The sequence below is a fragment of the Grus americana genome, chromosome 4 (assembly GCF_028858705.1).
Source record: "Grus americana isolate bGruAme1 chromosome 4, bGruAme1.mat, whole genome shotgun sequence".
Classification (NCBI taxonomy): domain Eukaryota; kingdom Metazoa; phylum Chordata; class Aves; order Gruiformes; family Gruidae; genus Grus; species Grus americana.
The window spans coordinates 79,360,993-79,377,113 of record NC_072855.1 but is presented as its reverse complement, the minus strand read 5'-3'; the positions used below and the strand labels follow the sequence as shown (position 1 = coordinate 79,377,113).

General features: G+C 40.7%; 1 protein-coding gene across 21 annotated transcripts in view; it reads right to left on the bottom strand.

Annotated features, from left to right (window-relative positions):
• The window catches only part of CAMK2D (calcium/calmodulin dependent protein kinase II delta), a 150,134-nt gene that overhangs the window by 60,982 nt on the left and 73,031 nt on the right, over positions 1 to 16,121 (bottom strand). For all 21 annotated transcript variants that reach the window (XM_054825716.1, XM_054825711.1, XM_054825715.1 and 18 more), the window contains exon 5: positions 4,159 to 4,213. In XM_054825716.1, coding sequence (XP_054681691.1) covers positions 4,159 to 4,213 — 55 coding nt within the window. The remainder of the gene's footprint in view (positions 1 to 4,158; positions 4,214 to 16,121) is intronic.

Sequence of the window (16,121 nt, the reverse complement as noted above, 5' to 3'; positions counted from 1 at the left end):
GACGGTGGGATAACGTGCACACCAAGCTGTGTCATGCGATCGACACACTGGAGGGAAGGGATGCCATCCAGGGGGACCTTGACAGGCTGGAGAGGTGGGCCCCTGTGAACCGCATGAAGTTCATCAAGGCCAAGTGCAAGGTCCTGCCCATGGGTCAGGGCAATCCCAAGCACAACTGCAGGCTGGGCAGAGAATGGATTGAGAGCAGCCCTGAGGAGAAGGACTTGGGGGTGTTGGTTGGCAAGAAGCTCAACGTGAGCTGGCAATGTGTGCTTGCAGCCCAGAAAGCCAACCGTGTCCTGGTCCTGGCCTGCATCACCAACAGCGTGACCAGCAGGTTGAGGGAGGAGATTTTCCCCCTCTGCTCCGCTCTCATGAGACCCCACCTGGAGCGCTGCATCCAGCTCTGGGGTCCCAAACATAAGAAGGACATGGAGCTGTTGAAGCAAGTCCAGAGGAGGCCACAAAGATGATCAGAGGGCTGGAGCACCTCTCCTAAAGACAGGCTGAGAGAGTTGGGGTTGTTCAGCCTGGAGAAGAGAAGGCTCCGGGGAGACCTTAGAGCACCTTCCAGTACCTAAAGGGGCTACAGGAAAGCTGGAGAGGGACTGTTGACAAGGGCGTGTAGTTACAGGACACAGGGGAACGGATTTTGGCTGAAAGAGGGGAGATTTAGATTAGATCTGAGGAAAAAATTCTTCCCTGTGAGGGTGCTGAGGCCCTGGCACAGGTTGCCCAGAGAAGCCGTGGCTGCCCCTGGCTCCCTGGCAGCGTTCAAGGCCAGGCTGGACGGGGCTTTGGGCAACCTGGGCTAGTGGAGGGTGTCCCTGACCATGGCAGGGGGGTTGGGACTAGGTGGTCTTTAAGGTCCCTTCCAACCCAAACCAGTCTAGGATTCTAGGAAATGGGCTGATGGAGAGACACAAATCCTAACTACAGTTGCCTTAACCAGTAAGGGAAGAGGAGTAAGAAACTTCGTGAAGTCCATTACTAACCTTACTAAGCACATTCATCACTTCGCTGTATCCATTGAGAGAAACATAACAGGAGCAAGTCCTTTGCTTGGGAGAAGTATGACAGAAGGCTATCTTAGTTCATTCTCTAAAAGATGTAGAAGCCACATTGGTGGACCAGTAAGATGCCCCTCTTCCTTGGCAGCGACACCAACGAGACCTTGAAAGTCACTACTTTGTGTAGTCAAGTGCAAAACAATTACCATACTCCAGGACGACACTGCCATGTATATATTTCAGAGATGGGGAGTCAGCAACCAAAGATAAATTAGACGTATATATATGTCAATACTTCAGTGCCTCTGTTTCTCTATATGCAGGGCTTCTTACAGGAACAGCCCAATACCACATTGTATCAGAACGCACATCTTTCATTGTTCGATGTCCAATTTCCACATGGATTTTCAAAGACTTCCACCTTCCCATTTTGACACTAGAACTCTTCACCCAAATGCACACCTGTAACGGAGTACATTAATCAGGGTTTTTTTCTCCAGATAAAAGCGCAGCTATCACTGAGGTATACAAGTGAAGCAACAGGCTTCTCCTTCAGATTGCAGACATCTCAATGACATTAATTCAAAAGAGATTATTAGAAATTCAAAATAGAAAGTGACAATGATTGGTTTTTTCTATTCACAGAAAAAGCACTCTTCCTCTTCACTTTCTTATGTGGGATGCAGTCTAAAAGAAATTTCTAAAGAAACAGTCATACTGAATCCCACACAGTCTGAAAGAAATCATTAAGATAATGACATGATGGTATGTGTGGGTGGAGTGACAGTGTTACACCACAGTCAAGCTCCTGTTGAATAAAAATTAAATAAATAAATGAAAGCATGTACTTGGCCTTCATATTAGAGAAGTCCATATGGTACCTTTTTTTGTGGCAGCTCTTTTAAGTATATTTAAACAAGCCATTAACCCACATGTTTGGAACTGCAGTAAAAGATGAAGTTTCACTAATAAATAGTATTAGTAAGCATTAAAACACTAATTTCTTTGTCTGAATGAAAAATTAACTGTGAACAGCCATCCTTATTAATTAGGCAAAAGTTCTTCAAGAATGCAAGACGTTGCTTTTCCAAAGACAACTACCAGTCAGTGCAGTTGCTACCTCTACCATGTAAACGTTTTCTTTTTTGCAAAATAATTCGTTTTGACAAAACCCCCAAACCACATGATCAAAACCTAAAAAGCTGTGTGTGTAGGTATGGTGAAGCCCTCTTCCTTTGAAGAGGATGAAAACCCAAAGCTTGCGGACCGTTCCAGATGAACGGGCATACGTTTGAGTCCGTTCCTACGTTTGAGTCCGTTCCTACGTTTGTCCTGAATGGGACTGACAGGCAAACAGAGAAGTTCCAGCCAGTGCAGAATGCCTCCTGCAGAATCTAGTTTTCTGCCAAGACAGTATCTTTGGGTTAGGTATTAATTTTTATTGCACAATACAGGCTTCTATTTGTTCTGTTACTATCGAGATACAGATATTGGTATCTACGACTTGGAAGTTGTTCAAATGCCTTCTAGTTCACATTGCAGTCATAAGCTCCTGAGATATGTCTGGCATTATATACTCAGTTTAAGGCAGAAGTGGACTAACTGCAATTACAGTAGGCCATAGTTTCTAAGAGTATAGTAGCACAACAGAAAAAAAAATGCCACCAGTTTATAAAAGGGATATTGTCCCTAGAACTAAGAATTCTGCATGCACTTCTTGGAAATGTTCAGGATTAAGAAGATCTTTCCAAATCCACATAGAAAGATTTCCTTTGTAGCCCTTAAAAAAAAAAAAACTGCGAAACAAACCCCAGTGCATGTCAGAGAACAAGTATGCGTGTTGTGCCCTAGAGCCATTCCCAAGCCAACAGCCAGAGCACTTCTGATTTGTATATATCCCAGGTAAGTTCCTGTTGAGCTCAGTCAGGATTTGAGTACTGAACCCTGAATGCCTTCGCTGCAGACAAGACTATTTAAGATTTCTGTATTGCTAGTCTGAAATCTAGCCTAGAAGAAGCCTTCACAGATTTCTTTAAAGAAATCAGAAAATGAACCAGAATGTAACATGAAGATGAAAGCACATGATTGTGGAAAATCCAGGTTCTAACTTACCTACACTGAATGCAACTATTTCAGTTTGTATGCTTAGAAATGAGCTATTTCACCTTTCTAGAGGAAATAATGCATCCTCTTTCTAAGCAGCAAAATCACATTGGGCCTAAGAAAGCTCTTGAGGGTGGGGGGTGTTGTTTGTCAAATACATAAACTGCCCTGGAAAAATTTGCAGTTGAAATAGCTAATTTTACCGTAATAAGTCAATTGTGCAAGACAGTTCCTAACCATTCACGTTTGCCCATACCCAGAACCAAAAGCAGTAACTTTTCAAGTGAGCGGAAAAGTTTGCCTGTCCCAGGGAAGAATGAAGAACATCAGTGCCTCTTTACGTTAAGGTTCTGAGACACGTAGTTCACGTTGTCACCATCGCTTCTTCCACTGAACAACCTTAGCTAGAAGAAACAAGCTCCACGTACGCACAGTCGCTACTCGGACAACTCACAGCACTGAAATTCCTGAAGCAAAACAGGAAATAAATGGGAAACTTCCTTTCTATACATTGGGCATTTTACATTCTGAACAGTGTCAAAATGAAACATTCTATATATCAGTTAAGACAGGAATTGGGAATAAAATACTAAAGGAGTCCTTCCCTCTAGGAATCTCAGGCTTACCTTTCAATCCAGCAATGGAGATTTTCTGTAGGAAACTAGTTTTCCACTTTTTTTTTTTTTTTAATGTGTCCTTTATGGACAACTGGCTTGCAGCAAATTATTTTTGGAGTCATGTTTGCTTAGGCTTGGCAGGTATCATGCAACTTTTACTTACATACCTACATTTTAAATTAAAATCCACTTCAACAGTGGCCCTACTTATTCAAAGGTTTTACGTGGAATTCTTACAGTGACACTCACAGATCAGTTCCTACACATGCAAATGACCAAATACGTTACTGTTCTTCCAGCTCTGTTTATGTCTATTTGCCCAACTCCTTGCACCACACCACGCATTTATCTCGTGAGCTTGTTTTTACATCCAGAAGTTTGAATGCCGCATCCCCAACATGCTAAACATATGCAAAACACATACTTACAAGTCAAAGACTAAGTAATGGAATCCTTCTTCTGATATGCTGTCATGAAGCCGCACTATTGAAAAGGAGGGAAAAAAAAAAGATAAACACCAGTCATCTTTTTAATGTCTTTAATGTCTGTCTTTGATTTTGGGGGGAGAAGGGAGGACTTGAATTCTACTGTAGGGCTCGTATTGCATCTGCGTGTGTTCTCATTTGTGGTTTTTTAAAAATTCTCTACCCTCAGATCGTCTTTTTCATGAAGTGAGATTAACAATGAAACCAAAAGACCGTACGTGCAGCTCGCCATACGGTTATTTTGAAATGAGCTCTGCTTTTGCTATGCCACAAAAGAACGTTGCGCTCATTTCCTACCACCTCCTGCACGTATGGGCACGTACGCGCACGCTGCACCTTGCCTTTGCCCTTCGCGCCGAATCGTGACTAAACAAGTACTAAAAGCACAGTCAGATTTCATCTTAATAGACTGTATTAATATGATTCAACTCCCTTTTTCCCAGGCAGAACCTCCAATCAATCTTTTAAATACCACACGCAGGAGTCTCCAGTCACTGGACTTTTATTACCTTAAACAGTATTCTTAATGTCATACAACTATTTTCTCAGCAGCAATACATCCCAAAAGTTGTAACCAAAACAAGATGGGGGGGCAAAAAGCCACAATTAACCATAGATTTCAGCAGAATAACAAACTTTAAAGGCTATGTTAACCAATTCCATAATCAGACAATAGATGCTGATTTTGAAAGAGAAGGCATCGTTGCTAACTAAAAGCATTTGAACATACTAAGATAAATGGAAAGCAGAAGTGCACATTCAATTAATAATTCAAGATTCTTTCTTAACTAATAATTGAAAAGGAACTTAAATTAAAAATAAAATGACTGTCTGCAGTCCCTAGAGTAATTTGCCTTTTTTTAGTCTCACCTTCTCCTTATTCTAACTTTTGATTAAATGCCTTCAATTTTAGTTGAGATAAAAGAGTCAAATATTTAAAGTAGTTAACAACTGAGACAGTGCCTAATTTCACTGTAACACGGTCAGCTGCAACAGTATAAAAATACAGTACTTCTTCCTTTGTAAGCCAGCTTTCTGTTCACTGGAAACATAACAACAACAACAACAAAAAATGCTTGTAGGTGAAAAAATATAACCACTTGTATGTGATTTATTTATATTCCCTTAAAAAAACAAACCAAATCAAACTGCTCATTTCCCCCCTATCGAATAAGGACAACTAGATAATAAGCAAATCCGTCCCACACCATTAAGAACAGTCTTCCAGAAGACCAATTCAAGCCCACATCTCTTAGTAAGACTCCATAAGCAAAATAAGAACATAACCACGAAAAAAAGAAAGGATATTATGGGAATACTTGTATCTCTGCAAGACAGAATCCGTAAGATACTTGCACTCATTCGGACCTTGTACCAATCTGCAGGGTATTTTCTTGGTGGGATGTCTGCGCATGGGAGGCCAAAAAAAGATCAGTGTAGGAAGAGAAGAAATTTTGAGAATGGCAAGCTTATTCGTATACCTTTAATTAGCTCAATATAAAGCACAGTATTAAACACTGGCCTTAATCTGAAAGAGTTTTATATTCATTTATGAAAGCTGATAGCTAAAATAAATAAACCTCTCCAACTCCAACACTTGACATGTGCAAAGCTGCTCAGAGAAACGAATTAGATGAAGGAGGAATTCTCTCGCTACGCGTCTGATGCGTGCTGCAATGGCGAAGAGTATGCTGGTTGGAAACCTGCTAAGAGGAATACGGATGAGAAACCACGAGGGAGCTAAAGCCTCTAGAATTGCAAACCGCATCGGTATGAGAAAAAAAGAAAGCTCTGACTGAAAGGCTGGCAGATGTCGGGTAAGGAAGGCATTTCTTTCTCAAAAAAGAAGAAAAAAGAAAATTGGCTGCATCAAACAGCTACCAGCTCCATTTCTGGAAAGATGCAAAAGGATGTGATGTCTAGAAAATACTCATTAGCCTTTCCAGCGCTTGTCAAAGCTGGCAAATTTACAGCATCCTAGCGATTAAAACCCCCGTGTCTTGCTTACGTACACCTATGTATCCGTATCTACAGTTTTCACCAAGAACGCACTAGTCAGCTGCAGAACTTCATTTTGCATTTGAAGAATTCAAATCACATCATGGTAGAGCTATGAATTAAGTCCTGCGGTTTTTCTTAATTACTTTAAGTGAAACGGCAATTTCCAAGGCTAATTTTCCCACAATACATAAAGCTTTGTCAGTAGTTCAATCCAAATCATTATCACTTATAGAAGCAAATAAACAAATCAGGGTACCCTAAAACTGCTTCGTGCTCAATGGTGAGCTGATGAACAAAGTGTAAAAGAAAAGGATTTTCAGATTTCTCCAGATGGTTGCTTTATGTATTAATCATTTTTCATACAATACGTGACATTTAAAAAAAAATATCAAATAAACATGACTTTTTTTACTTAATAATATTTAGCCCGGGGAAACATCTTGTGTTTACACAATACTGAAGAGAAAACCAGCTCTTGGCTGAGTCACTGCCCAGAGCTCGTGATGATTCAGAAAAGCCAAGTAGGTCTAAATCAGAATTTATGGTTTTGGCTGGTTCTATATTCTAGATTTGTCGAAGTTTTTACCAAGTGCAAGCCTTGAGCATAACAGACCAAGGTAGTACACTGCTGCTATAGGAAAACATGCCCTATCTGTAGACATTAGAGGGACACAGAGTTTAGGATATTGGAATAAAATAGTGCAAATATCAAATAGTATGAAATGTAATTGATTAAAAAACTAGAGTACACTGAAAGTGTAGGAACAATTAAGTAAGTAACGACAGCGTAGCAACGGCAAGAAATAGGAATCTTGCAGATCTTTGAACTAGGGCATTTTCAGTGTCTCCTTAGGGAATTCCAGATGCATTATTTATTCGTGTCTTCAGTTACTCATGTCTTTAAGAAAACAATAATAAAAAAAACAACCCACAAAACAAAACACCCCACCCCAACAAACCAAAATCAACTTTCTTTCTGGCTGCATTCTTTGAGTTGAGATTCCAACACCCCCAAATGGCTGGTCTTTAAAGCCAACCAAACGTGAGACGCTCTGCTAGCCTACAACGGTATCCTCACATTTCCAGCTCAGAGACCCCTACGACGTCTGGATTTGAGCACACTACTTTGTACAGTAGGAGCCAAGACGCTACTCACGAATGAACGCTCAGAAATTAGCAATGGCATTTGGTACAGACCCTTGTGTATGTCACAGAGATGCAACATTACAAATTTTGGAGTGCAGCTAGTGCATTTTGCATATGGCTCTCCAAAGTAGTTTTAAAACTTTTAAAGATTTAATACATAGCAAATTATACCTTTTGACAGAAACTGCCTGTTCCTGAAATAGATACCTAACTGAACTGAAAGCATAACACTTCTTTTGGATTCAAAGCAACATTCCTCTCCTTGCTGCTCGCTAACAGCATTATAGTCAGACAGGCAGAAGCCTTCATATTTGATTTCCTGTATCATGTACAGATATCAAGGCCTACCAAATACTTCTGGTGAGGCAGAATATCTGCTGCCAACTGCTTTCAAAGAGCTCAACACGTAAACCAGTCCAGATTTCTGAAACGTCTTTAGAGAATTGAAATAAAGTATTAAATCTCAAAATTTAGAAATGAAATCCGCCTTTAAAATATTACTTTGGTATTAAAACCAGACTGTCTTGGCTTGAGCTTGCGGCTACAAAACAGTCAACAGCCTATATTCATACTCATGCTAACGGCCTATATTCATACACATACTCACTCCGTTTTCATGGTTCACTCCTACTGCTCCAGCGTGGATTTGCAGGCAGCCAGCTGAAGCGAAGGACTGTATTCCTTAATTACCACTGTATTTTTTAAACACAGAATGATATTCTTAGGTGCGTTTATGAGAAAGTCATCTCCTAGGTAAGAATGAAGTCAACATGAACCTACAGTCATTAAGGCACAGTTTAAAACTGTGACCCTGAAGCGACAAAGTCGTAGGAGAATAAGCTGCATTTCATCGCCTTTGGTTCACGGCACTACAAAACCTCATTCTCGCGCTCTTTTTTTTTTTTTTAAATAATCACGTCTACCACTTGTTCTGCTAGGAACATCCGTACTTAAGCCTGCAATAAATACTTCATATTTATACAGACGGAAATGGACACACTATTACAACTATTGCATATATATATATATATATATATGCAATATATATTCTCCCTCTGTCAGAGAAAATACCTTGCCTGCCACGACACAGGACATCAAAACTAGAGCCGAGGGCACAAGTTTTGTCCTGGAGAGAGTCATCTGCCCTAGCCGTTACTAAGCAGACCACCACGGCACGGCGTGAAGGGCCTTCCAGAGCTTCAGTGACTGCGTGAAGCGGGAGGTGCTCTCACTTTGCCACATCCTATTCTAGAAGAGGGCTGCTTTGTTCAGTGGCACCGCAGAACCATAGCTCCCTTCTGAGTAGAAAAGGATTGCGATTTGAGATGATGGATGATGTTTTTTCTCAGCCTGGTGAAGCTATTTCCTTCCTAGCCAAACTCTAGTCTGACCTGTCCATGGGGAAATCTTCAAGGATCGCATTCTTTCTTTTTCTTTCCTCTCAAATGTCTGAATCACAGAAGTGAGACAGGATAAATCTTTCTCTGAATCAGGATCACATGCCCCTGATTGTCTCTGCAAAGGAAAACAGGCTGAGGCAGCCAGGGAAGATCAAAACTGCTTTTTGGCAAGTGCTCATGTTGGCTTCTTCAGTCAGTTCAGATACAGTTTTATTACAGTAAATCTGCTAGGTGAAAATCCCGAATAAGCACGGGCAAAGGAGAAGAATCTGTGGAGAAGACAAGACAGCCCGACAACCCGGAGTAAAGGCTCCATGACAGCACCAGGGCAAGTCCAGCACAGCTCAGGCTTTGCCGCTGCACTCTGCCTGATGCTCAGCTTTTCACCGGGGAAAGACAAGGGATGTCGTGATGACAATTTGAGAAGCTATTCACAAAGTTTAAGAGGTGATTCACTACAAAAAGTATTTGTGTATTCATCGCCAGCATATATAGTTCTTTATGCACACGTATCAGGCAGGATTCAGGCACGCCAACCCAAAAGGCAGCAATTACAAAGATTATTCATCCAATGTAAGAAACCCCATCAGCAACCCACACTGAAATTCCCATTTCTCCAGAGACAAAAAAGCATTCATCACTACAAACAGTTGCATTTATCTTTTTTGAAGAGATTACAGTTAGACCTAACCATTATTAACTGGAGTTGTTCCGTGAGCGCTGTCATGAACAAACACGTCTATGGCGGAAAGGGCCCAGATTCATTATTTTCTCCCTCCTGCCTGCTGTAGCATCGTGGTCATTCTCCTCGGAGGTGGTGTTTAACAACCTTTGACAACAAACTTGTTGCTCTTCAGCAAACCACTTGAAACGCCTGATAGGAATCCACAGAGCGCACAGCTCGCTCTTTTGGAAAAACGGTAGAGTCATAAAAGAGCAGGAATATCCCTTTGGCTTCAGCACTGATTTTCTTCTTTCTTCTGTCCAATCACCACTCTGTGTTAATCATTGCAATAATTGAAGGGAGAACTCCTATTAGCTTTATTAGCTTTATATTTAGCCATTAGCATGGGCAAGCTCCCATCAGACTAAAAAGTAAAATGATCTTTATTTGACTTTTTGTGCTGAACTATAGTATTTTGTGTCTATTCAACAGAAAACAGCTTGATATAATGGCCAAGCAACCTTATTATCTCCCTTCTGAATTTCTGCCTTTAAAGGAAAAAAAGAAAAGAAAATAATAGTATTCCACATACTTTCAATGAAAATCAAATTCTTCCAGGTAAGGAGACAGGTCAAACAGCTGATAAAGTCAGATAAAAATTCTTGAGGATAAAGATATCTAATCGTATCTAAAACTATTGCCTAAAACATTTTTTTTTTTGTGAAACTGCTGAAGTGATAAATTTGGTATCTGAACGAGTTCACATTACAAAGACAAAAGATTCGAAAAGACAGAACTTCAAACAGAAGTTACGGTTCATGGTCGGTACAGCAGCTGCACAAATGTGCGTGGAGGTGTCTCATTAGAAAAGAGTCATTCCATGCAATCCCATTCTTCGTGTTCGTTAATAAAGCATGGAAAGGGCTAACGTAGTTAGCGGTAATGTACTTGAAGACACTCATTTTCCCTTTGGCGCTAAAGAGTAAGATCCATGGACTCCCAGAAGCATCAATCCTGTAACTCTATGAAGCTAGATGTCTCCAATTAGTGCACTGTTAGAAAGTTATAGGGCTCCTTCGTCAATAATACAGGTTTAAAAAGGGTTCGAAAGTCACAAAAGCGATGTTGTATTTGCTGAAATATGTAAATTATCTCTTCAAGTTCTGGCCTTCCTGCAAGAAGAGTGAAATAAAGGGACAGATGTGCTCTCCCTCCATGTTGACTTCCAAAAATGTATTACAGTATTTATGCAGAGCTTATGCAGATCACTCTTATTAGAAAAAAAAAAAAAAACCAACACAAAATCACCACACTTTTAAAAAATTAACTTGATTACTTAATGAAAGGAACTTAATGGAATGACTTAATTTAATCTTGGGTTTTCTATGAATCCGTATCTGCCTGCCACTAGGTAGGGGATAAGCTGTTGCATTTGAAAATAAGGAGGTAAAACAAAATCTGAAAAAACCTCAGTCACTGAAAAGGTATAACCAGATACGGGTTTTGGTAATACCTGAACCACTGATTTTCTGTTTCACAACACTTGTTTATAAGCATTTGCTGCTATCTTGTCTCTGACCAAGAATGCCTTGCGCTCAGCAAAACCGCTCGGCTGGGAGGCAGAAGATCTGCAGTGGCGTAGCACCGCTAGGACTCAGACCTTCCTCCAAAGTCACCCCTTGCCATCCTTCCTGTTCTGCTAAATAAACAAAGGTGGTGAGGGAAGGAAAATAAAGCTACTGTTACAACTCCATCAGAAACTCAGGTGGATGCCAGTGCAGAAGTCATTACAGCAGTGCCAAGAATGGAGACCAAAGTCCAAATTCATCCTATAGCTTTTAGTCTAGATCGCAAGCTAAACAGGATAACACAAAACTGCACATGGGAGCAGAGCTGTGGATGCAAAAGCTTGCAAACCACTGCTCAGGAGGGCTGGTGTTTGCACTGATCGACATCTGCTTCCTTCAAAAAAACCCCATCTTCACTGCAACCTCGTTCTCTGTACCTCAACGCTCCACGTTTTCCCATCACCGTCACTGCTTCCTCTCTTTTGATCCGTGATATAAATAATCTCTGCTGAGCAACTGAACTCCTTAAACCAGTGGTGCATAATAACACAGTCATGACTACAGCCTCCAGACATTAAACTCAATACAAAACAACCCTGCTTAAGCCTGCGCCGTAGTTACTGCTGTGGCTACAGCTCCTGGTTTGCGCAGCTTAGATACTTCTTTGAAAACAACCGGTTCTACGCATCAGTCAAACCCAGTAAGAACACTGGATAAATACTCAGGCACTCAGCACTGAATCTCTCCTACCATTAACAGACCAACGTCCAGCGTCTAAGCGAGGTAGCCGAAAGCTGATCTATGACCACAGAAGAGACGATGCATGGAGTGAAACTCCCTGCGTGGAGCGAAACAGAGTTGGCAGCTGTATGGAGCACAGGTCCCCTGTCATCTGCTGAGCCAGAAGATGAGGGACGCCCAAGTCCCGGAGCAGCGCTTGGCTCTCGCCGTGGGTGATGGGCAATGCTCCTCCGTGTGCAGGGAAGCGTCCTTTTCCCCTTGCTCACCGTTCAGGAGCTCAGAGTCAGAAACTTAGGCAGCGGTGTTAAAGCCGAGATCTCTCCTTACACTTAATACTTCCTCATACACAATACTATTCTTCTGAGACCATGACAGCCTGGGGCTCTCTACAATAAAGCTGCTCAGTTACAGTAGAAAGAACTTTGCAAATATTAGTAAAAGCCATTACCTAACAATCTGAAATATTTAGAGGTTAATCTCGTAAGATTAGTACAGTAGCACTGCTCAAGGGCAGCTGATTTCTGAAAGACATTAAACGTAGAGCATTGCTTTGTGTGTCTAAGAACATAATCCTCCCCCATGCTGTTAAATACACAAGCGCTATACTGCAATACTTACTATCATTAAATGACTTCATGCAAGTCAGCAGCGCTGCGTACGCTATTAACAGGTGTATATTCAGCAACAGTGAAGGAAAACTATATAGCTTCCAAATTCATTCAAAAGATAAACAACTTTTCCTTACAGTGCAAATTCACAGTTATTTAGGGTCAACAACTTGAGAAAAAAATCCTATTAATCTGCATCTGTACTGGTATAAGGAAAAATGACAGGAAAGATAATTAGGCAATTTAATATTTGGAAAGACTACATTTGTCCCCAAGGCACTCTAACAGTAAGTGTAACAGTAAGTATGAACAAAATGCCATATATTTTAAAAATACTCATTTGTGACCAAAACCCTCCCCCATCAAGGCACTCACACAATAAACTTCTATATTCTGATTAAACGCCAGGAATCTTTACATTCCCAGCTTTCAGTAAAACCCCTCAAGTCTAATTGCGCGCTTAGAAGCCAGTTTGCCAAACCATTAACTTTGGTAAAAGATTCTCGCTACACAGAAAATACAAAGTTATTTGCCAAAGCAGATAAAAGACCAAATTTGGAAGTGAGACCAAGTCAGTGCAGATACCGATTGCAAAGCAGACGGCCTGGCATTACCACCTCTTTTGGCATGAGGAGACTCTTGCTCCATTCCTGCCGGATGAAGACCCGACAGTTTAAACAGGTCATGGATACGCTGCAAGATACACCTTGTGGGAAACGTCAGGGAGAGAGAAAACAAGAAAGAATGCTTTAGAAAAAGTATGTTTTGTGATCAGAGGAGGCTCACTGAGCTACTAAATGCCCTAAAAAACCCCAAGCAGCTTCTTCTCAAGTCTTAACCAGGGATGTACAAACGCAGGGAGACCCTCGGGCTGAGGTTCTGCTCTCGCTTCAGGCACTAAATGCTAAAAAACGGAACTTAAAATACAGAATAACAACAGCTCTGACACTTTTTTCTTTAACCAACAGGTTTTTGTTGCACTGTAACACAGAGGTGTGTGTGTGCATTTACACGTGCATGCACGCACAGAAGAGTACTGTGCAATCATATCCTAAATCCTTGAAGTTAGAAGGAACACCTAGAGTTATACACCTTTAATTATTCGTACATGAAAATAGCAAAATCGTATACAGTTTAAAAAAAGAAGAGAGCACGACAATGTACACCTGTATCTTTATGCCTTCATTTAATATATTATCATGTCATTTACTAGAAATCCTGTATTTCAGGTTGAGCTAATTCCTCTTTGCAGTTAAAGCCCTGATTTTGTAAGTTTAACGAGATTTTTTACAACACAACAAAAAGCCTTACGAATGTCATCAGATTAAGCCTTGCGAGGATAGCTGCATGGATTACAAGAAAGTCTGACACAATTTTTTGCTCAGAGCCAAATGATGTCTCAGCTGCCAGTGTTGATGCTTTAAGCATTAACATTTTTTAACCATTTTAGCACTCCTCAGAACGTGTAAGAAGAGGAATAGTGACAATCTGCACAAGAATTTCACAGCGTGTTAACTAATAAAAGGACAAGCTGTAACGTAGAGATGTTATATTAATGTTATATTAATGAAAATCAACAGGTTCGGAAAACCACACAGCATACTTTAATGGCGGGAATGTAATTTGCTTAATTTTTCTAAAAGAAAGGCCTAGTTCTCATGTTAAAATAAGTCACCTTTATAGACCAGCGATGATGAAATCACCACAGTGGCTGGGCAGCTCATCATCGATTGTCAAGATTCGTTATGAAGCGACACGCAGAATTTTAGCAATTCAAGATACTGAAGTGATGGAAAAGATCAAATGAAAACTGGAACGAAATCCGCTCAACGCACAGAATCGAACACCCTAATTAGACAAGCAAAAGAGTCTGTTAATCCCTGCTGGATGGATAACTTTTGGATAGATACTTTTGCCAAATACTTTTTGCTTTCAGCTCGACTCTGGATGCATCACAAGAAAATAAAACCTCCGGCAGAATTGCCCAACTGTCAAAATCAGCCTGTGTCCCTTTTAATATTTCCAGTGCTGGCCAAGGCTGTAACCAGATCTATAGAAATAATACGTAGGACCTACACGTCGACAAAATTGGATCTTGGGGGGTTGTAATCAATGAGCAGGACACAGCCTCCCTTCTTGGCTTTCCTCTCTTAAAACACATTAAACACAGAAATATAAACAATTTGTATAATGACCACTCAGAGAAGTATGTTTGGGTATTTTTTAAATGCTCCCCTTTCATGAGGATGAGGCCCCAAGGTATTTAAAGGCATCAGCTTATGAAAACAAAGTCACTCTACTTCAAATATTTTAAACAAAAAGGAAAGCAGAGAATTGCAATCCTGTACCACAGAAAAGAAATGTCTCCTACTCCGCCAGAACCTCTCATAAAGGAGCAAGGCATGCACCATGCAGCTTTAGACAATGTTTTCAAAGCCATGAGCATTGGATTTAAGGCACCTTTAGTGACAATCCCTTTCAGAAAACCTAGACCAAATTCTTTCAGTCCGTAGCAGCAATTGCTATAGCTAAATTCCAAACCCCAAAGTCAATACCCATTTAAAATACAAACATTAATTTTGTTGAAGGAATTCTTTTCAGATTTTTGACAAAACAGGCATTTTCTGTCTAAAGCAGATATATTATGGAGGAAAAAAAATGAAACTGAAAATTTTTCTGGAACCCATTTAGAAGAGCGTCCCAGTCACTTTGGTGGAACACAATCAATAAACTTTGGTGAAGAAGATGCTTGTAAACGAACTACATTCACGAGGAATTTAATAAATGATCCTGTAACGTGACAAGGAGCAAGCTTTGCTTGCTACGTAATGGAATGCAAATCTTAATTATTAAGGACAGCATTCCCCCCGCTGCGATAAAACTGGCCACAGAAAGTATTCCACTTCATTGTACCAAGGCACCTAACCACTTGAAGAACCTGACTGGAACAAAAATCTGTAACAAATATGCTCAGAGAAATAAAGAAGCACATGTAAACATTTGCAGAAATCCTTTCCATATGGAATGCATCTGTTGGGAGGGAGGGGAGGGAATTTTGCATGCAAACTCATTTTTCCTGTTGTACTTTTATATTCCGCTGGGTTGCCCAGCTAACAGAGCCTTTGCGCTGCTGGCAGCGTCCCTCCCTCTATCACCCCCATCCCGTTTACACAGTTACATGAGGCTGCAGCTCCGCAGTGAGCCAAAGGAGACGACAACTCAGATGTTCGCATCTTTGAAAACTCCCTACAGTCACTCAAAAGAACATATATACAACTGCCCTTTGCCTCGTTATCTTCATCAAAATGGTCTCTTCTCTGATTTCGGTATAAATCAGCTCACAACGACCTGTACGTAGGTTAATAAGTCTATTAAATACACTTCCACAGTAGCTTCTAATTTAAGTGATAATCGTGCACACAAACATGTGGTTTTTATATCATGTTATTCATCCTAGACATAAAAACCTGCTCCACAAATTGGCTTTTTAAAGTAAATAAGGAAGACTAATTATCGCTGTGGAAACAAATCCCTGACACTCGTGATCAAGGAATCCCGGCAGATTTCATTGCCAGCTATAACAAAGAATCAAAACCATATTTCCATGAGGCTAAACTGTGGAAACTTTCCATTACCTACAACACTTCCCAAACCAGAAGAGGCTTTTGGAGAGAAAAACAAAACAAATTTTACTGCTAAAACACGACTTCGAGATGAGGAACCAATGGACAAGCCGTGCACCCCTTGGAATAGGAAGGCCGAGTGCCTAATCCTCGCA